General features: G+C 36.2%; 1 protein-coding gene across 1 annotated transcript; it reads left to right on the top strand.

The window, feature by feature from the left end:
• Positions 1-7890: 7890 nt before the first annotated feature.
• On the top strand, positions 7891-8346 carry ATOH7 (atonal bHLH transcription factor 7; the record flags this gene model as incomplete). The annotated part of the gene is made up of 1 exon (XM_084290156.1): positions 7891-8346. One exon carries the CDS (start codon positions 7891-7893, stop codon positions 8344-8346), a length of 456 nt encoding a protein of 151 aa, XP_084146282.1.
• Between the last annotated feature and the right edge of the window lie 2067 nt (positions 8347-10413).

Here is a 10413-nt window from a genome sequence, read left to right as displayed (position 1 = left end):
ACTTTGCCAGACAGAATAATAAGCAGGAGGTAGAGAACATTATTGGTCCTGTCCCATGGAGGGCTGCTGTATGAGAAAAAAAGAACTTAGGAGAAGTCAAGTGGACTAGCTGTTGGTGTCCAGAGAGAGAAATGGTGCTTCTACTCTTAGAGACTGCTACTTTGTTACACTTATAAATTACATAGAAAAGATTTAACAAAATAGCTAAAACGCTGGAAGTGGTTTTTTGGTTCTGCCTTTGAAGTATGTCAAGCTATTTGCCTGACCAAAATCAGTATGTGCATGCAGTTAGTTCATTTGTTTTTAAATAGGAGTTTTTCTGCTGATGTATCTGGAAAACTCACATGGAAGCACATTCTTACATTGCTGTGTTTTAATACCATGAAGCACCTTTTATAACTTCCTTTTTCTATTCCTCTTTCTTCCCTCAACAGTAAACAGAAAACTCCACTAGTGCAACAGCTGTCTCTTCCATGGCTGTGATAAAATAAGTTAATTGCCAATGCAGAGTCTATAGTAGTGTTTGAGCAGCTTAAGTTTTCTCCTGTATAGCAGCAAGATAATCCCAACATGTTAAGAGAAAAAGGTATATGAGAAAAAAACAAGTTGTCTTTTCACGCATTGATAATTAATCATTTTCAGTAGCTAGCTTGAGAAAGCCCTAATGCCACACAGCTGTAAGAACCTGCTACTGCATTGTCTGCAACATATAGTTAGCGTTGTTGCCTATGGACTTGTGAAAGCTAGAAATCACTGCTCTCAGCAAAGTCCAAGTAAAATGCATTGTTACTGATTAGCAAGTCAGTTGGATATAGGCATATTGGAATTGGAAATTATAGTATTTAGCATTTTAGGTACATGTGTACACATATTATTTAGGATGAATGTTGATAAATATAATATGCTGAAAAAAAGGTATAGGTACTTCTGGGGAAGTCATTTCATTCCAGGATGAAATTCTGAACTGTATGTCAGCATAGTTAGTTACCTGCTCAGTTTTTTTGTTTAGGAATTCTTACAGCTTTTGTCCTGTTCTGAATTCAAATTAAAGATCCATTTTAAGGGCTAATTTGTTAATGATCTTGGTATTCTTTGTCTAATTAGAAAAAAAAACTAAAACTTTTTTTTCTTTTTAACAGTGATTATTTGCGATAAGATCAATGTATTTTTATGGCATAGGAAATAGGTAATGTAGGAATTCCAGGATAATATAGCAGCTTATTGCATTATGCATATGAGTACCATTACATGATTCAGATGAACAAATCTAATAGCTTTTCTGTGGTCCTAAAAGGAAGATTCTGCCTGCCCTTCTACTGTTCCCAGTCAGGTGGTCCCACAAACACACCAAGACCTACTTGACTGACTACATGGTGAGCTGATTCAACTTACTAACCCAGCAGAAAACCAATCCTTCAGATATATTTCTGATGGGTATGAGAGAGAAATGGCTTACTGTGTAGTCATGGAAGCATCAGAATGTGCAGAGGGAGAGCATAACCACAACTTCCTGTTCGACAGTCTCAAGCTGTTAGATCAGCTCAGCTGTTGAGCCTGACTGTACTCCGCACTGCCTGGTTCACTGAGATGGCTCTCATTTCTTCAGTCTCTAACTAAATTTATGTAAACTCGCAGTAGCTGCAGTTACGTTGCAGAGAGATTGACAAATTACTACTTATTGTGTGGAAAGGTATCTTCTTGCCTTTGTTTTGAACCTCACTATAATTAACATCATTTGATGCACTTCAGCTCTCTGTTAGAGGAAGGAGTGGAGAGCTGATTCTTAAGGGCCCGGTCAATACAGCTCTTAGTTTTGTCAACATCTATCAGATCTCCCCTTTGCAGTCTCTTTTCCAGTCTAAGGAGTCCATTCTCATTGAGTTGTTCCTTCTATGAAATCCATTCCATACCTTTGATCACCTGGAGCACTCTTCTCTTGATCATCCTTGCTTGCTGTTTAGAAGATTCCGTTGATTTTTCATAATTTCATTAAACCAGTCAGTCAGAAATTTTCATCTTTGGACATCTGCCTCAGGCTGAATTGGTTGAAGAGGTTGACTGAAGTGTAGCAGTTTTCACTGACATTGTAAGTTGACCTCTTTGTTTATATTAGTGGAATAAAAGGGCATACACGATTATTTTATCTCTTACCATGATATATGTTGCACCTAGTGTAGTGAAGCTGTAGTGTAGCATACTCCTGTAAAGTCTGCGTCTACAGTTTCTGCTCTGTCTCTGCTTCCATGCAGCCATGTGGTACTGCCACTTCCTTTGCACTGAATCAAATGATTGTGTGATTTTCATTTAAATTAATTCAGCAAACGTTCATGGTAGAGAGCTGTACTGCAATGTAAGAAAGAGTATGTTTTCCACAGAGTAGGCTTGGGGAACTTACTCACCCTACAGCTGCACGACAGCTTACCCTGCCAGTGTTTGGGAGTAAGCAAGACACTAGGGATAGGAAAGGAGTAAGAGTACCTGTTTTAGTAAAAGCCCAAAGTTTCAGCATGCAAGATGTAACATCAAATCACACCCTCTGCTAAAATGGGACGATGTCCTAAACTGCTTTAGCTTTGTTGCTTGAGATGGTGTGACCATAACTTTTGATTGAGGAACACTGTGAGCTCCTTTTCCTGTTAGGTTTTGGTTCATCCATTCTATTTAACAAGCTTAATATTTTTTATTTTTATTTTTTTGGTAACATTGGTATTCCTGCAATGTCAGGGCTCTCATTCATTTTATTTACATTTATACACTTTTGAAAATAGGCAAATAAATCCAAGTTCACATATGCTGGTTCATTGCTTGCTGAGCTTTGATGCCACCATATCTGCAGAATCCATTTGTAATCTGTCAAAGGTTTTTCGTTGTTGTTGCTTTAGCAGTGCACAGTGTTGCAATATCATTACTAAGTTTATTTTCATGAGACGTATAGTTATATGTATACATATACATGCATGTGATGGTAATCATTATTCAATACATAATATAGGTGGGAAGCAGGTTCAAAACATGTTCCTCTGCTGCCATGATAAATGAGCTCCTCTATTTTGATTTTTGATTTTTTTTGAGGTTTTCGTCCCCCTAGTTGTATAAGCATGCTTTAAAACAAAGTGATATCAAAAGACTGCTCTGTGTAGGATCAGCTGAGGGGAAGCTACTTAAGTAAGATAGTGTGGTATAAAAAAGGGTGAATATCAAGGAGAAATGGTTAAATTGAGAAGAAGCAATAGTTGGAGGGTAGTATGGTAAGCAGACCCCTAAGTGTAGCTGGTAGACTTTCTTGTTGAAGTGTTGAAGGAAAAGCTCACCCCAGAGAGTATTTAGAGAAAAATGAAATACTGTAAGAACACGTATAAAAAGGTGCACACTATGATGCTGGGAAGCACTAGGAGAAATTATTGTAAACTCATCTTACTGCTGTAGATTGCTATTCAACTTCCCAATATGAATTAGTGTCTAAATTCTCCTTTAGCATACAACATTCACTTGAGATTTGTTCTGTTTGACAATAATCCTACAGCTGTGATAGGGGAAACAAAACCAAAGAAGGAAAATACATTATTCCCTGCACCACAGATTGCTAGCCTGTCTTGTGAGCTGAGTCAAATATTACTAGAGACTGAGCCCTTAAGGATAGTCACATTTTGGTAGTTACCCACCTGCTATTAATTAAGCAGCATACGGCATGCCAGTCTTTCAGCTTTTCTCTGAATAAACTACCTTTGAAGATCCTACAGTTGTAAGAAATCTCGGTGAGGCTTTTAGAAAGGATGTACCTGAAATGAAATAGTGAGATCTGGCTAAAAGGAAGAGGTAAGATTCTTGCTTTGATGTATTGCTTGTATATGCTGTTTTAGTACAACTAGAGGAGAGAGTGTTCAGGAAATAGATTTTAACCAGGAATGTTACTCTCACTTCATTTTAAAATAGGTAGTTAGCCAGAGTCATTCCCCTACAAAAGCAATTAAATTGTGTTTTTCATAGTAATACAGGTGGAGGGTATCAAGTTCCTCTTACAGGGTGCAGCATGAGTTACTAATCTGAGTTACTAACTTGGATATCTAGCAGAAAACTTTTAATGTTTTTCTGTATCTAGTCCTAAATTCTGAACCTAGTTCATTTCTCAATGGACTGAAACTATCCCTTATTTTCCTAATATCAGTGGCGACTTAAAGGTGATACAATATTTTGGTTTATGAATGAAAAATCATTCTTACCTGTCTCTCTTGTTTTTCTCTGAGGAAAAACACAACATTTTGATTTAAAATATCATTTTGGAGTTAAAATGTGAACCAAGAATAATGTTGTCACAGAGCAGCTTGGAATTTGGATCTGCATAGTAAGAGATTCAGAGATTGAAATCTGAGTGAGCAGAACTTCTTCCTGGTGATTTGAATGTTTCTTCTGGCTTTAAATTACATTATGACAGAACAAAATAAGAGTAGAAGGGAAATTTTTGAGAAATCATAGATGTATGGTAGAGATGAAAGTAGCATAAACTGGGATGCAGACACTTTTAGTACCACGCACAGCAGTATATCACACTAGAACATATTATTAGTTTTCTGAAAACTAATATCATAAGTATCTTGAGAATGGTTCGAAAGATAATTTAAAAGAATAAGATCTCAGAGAAATTATTAAAAATAAATGGAAGAGGGAGTAGAATTACATAAGTAATACTCAAGACAAGATGAAATATTGAGAAAAACAAACCAGGTGATGGAAACCTGGGAAATTTCACTGATAGCCTTTCTGTTATTGACTGAGCAATAAAGCAGTTTGTTTTCTAGCTTAGGATGATGTATTTTCATATAGCTAATGGACTATGCAAATGAATTAAATTAATTGGTGTGGATAAGACCCTAATAATCAATTTTCCGTGGAAAAGAGTAGCATAATTTTTTTTTGTTGTGCACGTCGTCAAATAAAAGCACTTATATTCTCAAATAAATTTATTTCTCTATTAAAAAGCAGAAACTTTTTTTTTTTTTTTTTTTTTTTTTTTTAAAGACACAAAAAAGAGGCATTTTGACCTGCCAAGAAACAATTTTTAGCCTCACTTGTAAGTCATAATGTCTTAGTAAATCCAGGTGAACTTGGGACCTTATCCTGTGATTTTATACTAAGTCATATAAAGTGAAATTACACTTTGTTCAGGAAGAGAGGTAAATCACAACTTCTCTCAGGAGGTTATACCAATGTGTTAGTCAAAGCATGATAACGGTGGTGAATCAGATAGGAAGGGGGAAAAATAACAGTATATTTTATTCCACTAATGAATAGTAAAATAGTAAATGACAGTAAAGTTTTTAGGAACTGTGATTTTCAGTATATTTGATGTCTTTGTAATTCATACTTGCAGGACATTAAATTAGAAATGCTTTTTGTATTTCTGGTATGAAGTTAACAGCACTGTTTTAACATGCATTTACATGTATTAATAGTCTGAACTAAGTAATAACTATCCCATGAGAATGCACAATATTGATTAACTTAATAAAGGCCTTAATTTTATTTTATTCTTCTACATTAAAAATCCCTTGAGATTAAGCAATAAAAGATTTGACTAAAATTTATTTGTGCATAATAGGTTGCAATACTAAAATATGCTGCAGCAATAGCATGAAGATCAGACTTGTATTTTTTTTTTCTGCTGCACATGCATTACTTCCCATGAAGTGTCTTCAGAAAAAGAAATATTTAGTAAGTTCTAATTGCTGATCCTTCTGCAAGAGACATAGGCTTATGCGGTTTTCTGAAAGATGCTGTTTTCAAATCTCTCACGCACTTAAGTAAATAGAAATTGTCATTCAGAAATAATGTTTTAATGTGTGGTAGTATTTTCTTATGTTTGGGAGAACATCTGCCAATGCACATAAATAGGAATGTGGAACATTAGCATGAAATGTGATGAAGTTGTGCTACTTTAAAAATTGAAGATGTGTCATACGTTTTGATAATGGAATAATGGAGACTCCCTACCCCAACTATCATCTCTGTTCAAGACCATTAAGATTCAGAATATTAAGAGCAGAGCAACTGGGCGTAACAGCCTACGTTCAACATCTGTCATGCTGGAGTCCATTAGTGTTCAATTGCATCCTATTGTTTTTGGATTATTCAACCTCATTTCATTGTCATTGCTTCTGCTAGGGATTAATCAGCTGTTTACAACTACACCAGGTTTTAGAGTCATAATGAAAACAATTGAGCCATAGTTCTAAATAAATATACAGTATTCAGCCTCTAATGAAAAAAACTAGTAATTTATGAATGCTGGTAACAGTTTAATTAAGTTTGAAATCAATACGGATAATAAATCATTGTGTGACATTTTTTTTTGTTTTGTTTTTAACCTTCTGTGTTTATCATAACATGATCATATGATGTTTCCTTGTAGGTTCATGTAGATTATGGTTTTAATAGTATAAGTACAGTAAAACAGAGATGTTTTGATTATAGCATGTGTGTGAATGGTTCCTTCATTATCAGTACAGTTAGTAGCAGAAATGGTCTCTTACCAGCAAGCAGATTCTTTTTTTTTTCCACATCTTTTATTCTCCTTCCCTACTTAAGGATATTCCTGAGAAACATTTTATATTTAAAACCACATAAATATGCATATGTACTTTATGCACAGTATATTAAAAAGGACAGTTTCAGACTATTTGTATGCATACATGCTTTTGCATGTCTGTATCACAACCTCTCTGAATACTTTTACAGTTATTCTTAGATAAATCCATAGCTACATTGTAACTGTTTAAATATTTTCTAAATTATTTTCATAACATCACTGACATGGAAATACACAATCCCAGTTTTTCTCAAGATTCTGCACTCTGCAATGGTGTGTACTTGAATCCTAAAGGGCTTCTGATAATTTCAGTCTTCTTTCAGCACTGTGTAGTGCAACACGGTAGTATTCTCTGCCATATATCACCGAGCTTATTTCTCCTCTGCTTCATTAGAACAATTATTTCTTTTAGCCCTAATACTATCTAACTAGAATTTTCAGATAGTTTAATGTATGAATACTACAATGCACAGTGAGAGATTTTTTTTCCTGAGTTGCAACAGATTATCCATTGAAAGGATCTTTTGCTTAACTGCCTAGAGTCTTGTGGGGCCAGCCAGACACTGCTCCAGATGGCAAGTTGTTAGGGCTGGACAGAATGGCTTTGGAAGACTTCTCAACAGATGAAGGCTGTAATGTTCGGGTTTTACTGTTTTTTTTTTTCCCTGTAGTTCCCAGGGTGGGAAGGTACTGGGATGGAAGCAGAGTGCCGCCCGCCCACCTGCTACCACCTGTTTAGCTTTTGCAGTTTCTATAAAGCCTCTTCTTGTCTGTAAGACACAATCATTGCTTACCGGCAGGAGTCAAGAAAGGAGAGGTTTTTGTTACGAAGTTATGTCTTCAGATCGCAACAGTTCATCATTTCAAAATACTCTCCTAAGCTGAATCAGAACTTCGTTCATTCAGAATGGCCATTGGAAGTGATGTGTTTTTAATTCAGTAAGATCCTTCTTGGATTAAAAGGACTGTCTTCTTCAGTATCTCATATTTTGAGAATGGAGATTTCTTTGTTTTCTATCCTTTTGAGTTCACAGAAATTAAAAGAATGAAAGCATAAGGCATTGAGAACTCTTTATTCTTTCATTAAGCAATAAGAAGCAATTTTCAGACACTTCTGGAAGAGCCAGAAGACCTTTTGTTTTGTTATTCTTTAATGCTAAGAAAAATATCTCCTCATCGCTGTTTGGAAGAAGACACAAGAGGTACACGGGCTCGTCATAGGAGTGCCTTCCACTACCACAGTTTAGGTGCTTCATTTTTTAAAAGTAATTTTTGTGTGTGTGTGAAGCTACAACTGTAAATCAAAAATGAAAACCTGTAAATCCAGTAATTTGGATTCAGGTGTAGAATCAGACAGCCAGTGTGGAAGTGGACCAGGCTGCGTTGCGAAGTGCAGCTCAGAAAGGATGGAGAACGCTGCCAAGAGAAGACTGGCTGCTAATGCCAGGGAGAGAAGACGGATGCAAGGACTGAACACAGCCTTTGATCGTTTGAGAAAAGTGGTTCCACAGTGGGGTCAGGATAAGAAGCTCTCCAAGTACGAGACCCTTCAGATGGCTTTGAGTTATATCATGGCTCTAACAAGAATACTTGCTGAAGCAGAAAGATACAGTACTGAAAGAGAATGGATAAGCCTTCACTGCGAACACTTTCATCCCGAGAGCTACCACCATTATACGGGACAAAAAATGGCCACGGACAGCGATCCTTACGCACAGCGAATATTCAGCTATCACCCTGATCACTTTCAAATAGCTAATTAGAACTTATTATGAACTAAGAATATGCAGCAGGCCAGATGTGTAATTTAATAATTAGCAAGAGTTAATCTGCTTGAATAAGGTAATATTGCCATTATAATAGCTCATTTGTGTTTGCATCTTACGCTAATTTGACGAAATAAATTTGCTTTGAGAACTTTAAATCAATAGACATTTAAGAAGATTTAATTTATTTAATGCTGATGGAAAGTGTAGTTTTAATTCAGCATCTTTCAGACAGTTGCTTGCTAGTTCATTTGACTCCTTTAAATAATGCTTTTTCTTTGTTAATCATGATTCATGACAGTATTTTCTACAAGTCACGGGACACATTGACCCATGGTGTGACTGTATGGAATAACACTAGAAATGAATTTAATTCCATGTTTTATTTTTACATCAGCTTTAAAGTAATTCTTTGTTTTACTTTCATATAAATGGCTCCCATGGGAAAAGCTTTATAATGTATTGGAGTTCTAGTCCTCAGAGAACTAACTTTCTTAAACTTTGTAAGTTTGACATATGGGTTCCAAAGTTGCGTAGGTTTGCTTTAATCCAACTTATGTTGTATCTTGTATGCTCGAAAAAGAGCTAGTTGCAAGTCATGATAAGAATGGTTTTATTTTTAGTGGATGTAAAAGCATGTGTGATGATATACTGCAATGAATGCTCGTGTGAAAACAATCTAAACTTCTAGATTTTTGTAGAGTTTGTGTTTGCATTTTATTTTTTAATTTTATGTTATCTGAAAACAGTAACAGATTTTGTAAGTCATAAATAAAGTGTTTTCTATGACATGTCCTCACATGCTACCTTAAATTCCGACTCTAGAAATTACTTACTAGTGGCTTCTTGCCATGAATGTTCTGTTGCTTCCATCACAGTCCTGGCAGAAAAATGAACTAGCAAATGATGTTTGCTTACCCAGTTACAGTAGTGTGTTTCCTGTACCTCTGAAAAGCAGCCTTTGAAGATGAGTTTGTTTTAAAGGCATAAAGCATTCTCATAAAAGAGTTGAGTTAATTTCATCCCTGCTGATGCCCTGAATTATCTTTAGTTTGTTTGCTTGCTGCTTCTGCTTGAAGAGGGCAGAAGAGGAAAGGAGTTGGGAAGGTTAAAAAATGAGAAGGAGCAGGACAGCTGGAGAAGCAGATGTGTTTGTAGCAGGATGTAGAGTCCACAAAAGTTTGACTGCAGATGCCTGTTGTGATGGCAGCAGACTGTGAAGCTGAAGGGTACTTCTGCTGGTGCTGCTGATGGGAGTTTCCAGAAACAAGCCCCTTGCTAGTGTTAGCCATGTGGGAGAAGGAGAAAAGGAGCTGCTGTCTGAGAACAGCTGTTAGTGGATTTCCAGCAGGGAAGGCTGGCAGGTTCCCTGCTGGCTGCTGCCGTATCTTATATTTTAGAATTCTTTCAAATGACAAATGAATAGCTTTGATAGAAGCTATTTTTAACAGTTGAGCATCTTTCAATGAAAAACAAAAGCAATAAGAACTAAGCTCTGTTTTATGGGAGGGTGACTCTGCCACAGGAACAGTTACATACAAAGACCTGACCTTATCATTTGCCTTCTCTCTGAACTTCCATTGACATTTTGCCCTTGCTCACTGTCCTGCAGACATTTCCAAAGCCAGGAGTCGGACTGTCTCTGGAGTGAAAGCTGCTGGGACAGACTTTGAGGTCTAGGTTAAGCAAATATAGAAGAGGCAACGTATGTTCTGAGCAACTTTCTCCCTTAAACACTGGTATTCTGGTGTGTTTTTAATGTGTATTTTAGCCTCTCTAAATGTGGTATTGAGTAGAGGTGATGTTTCAAATGTGGACTTTTTCTTATTATGAATTACATTAGCTCTTTATTAGCAAATAGAAAGTGTCCTGTGGCTCTGTGCATGTGGATTCAAACTTCTGGGAATTTAATGTTGTGCTCACTGATTTCTTTGCAGAAATTTATAGGGAGAGATAATAGAATTAGTTGTTGTCCATCACATACCCAAGTTAATACAGTTGAAATTACACTTACTGTTAAGTCATCAGTTTATGTACGTAATCAATACAATCTTTGAATAATTA

Source organism: Netta rufina, assembly GCF_964035555.1.
Source record: "Netta rufina genome assembly, chromosome: 7".
NCBI lineage: Eukaryota > Metazoa > Chordata > Aves > Anseriformes > Anatidae > Netta > Netta rufina.
This window is presented reverse-complemented; position numbering and strand designations above follow the sequence as displayed.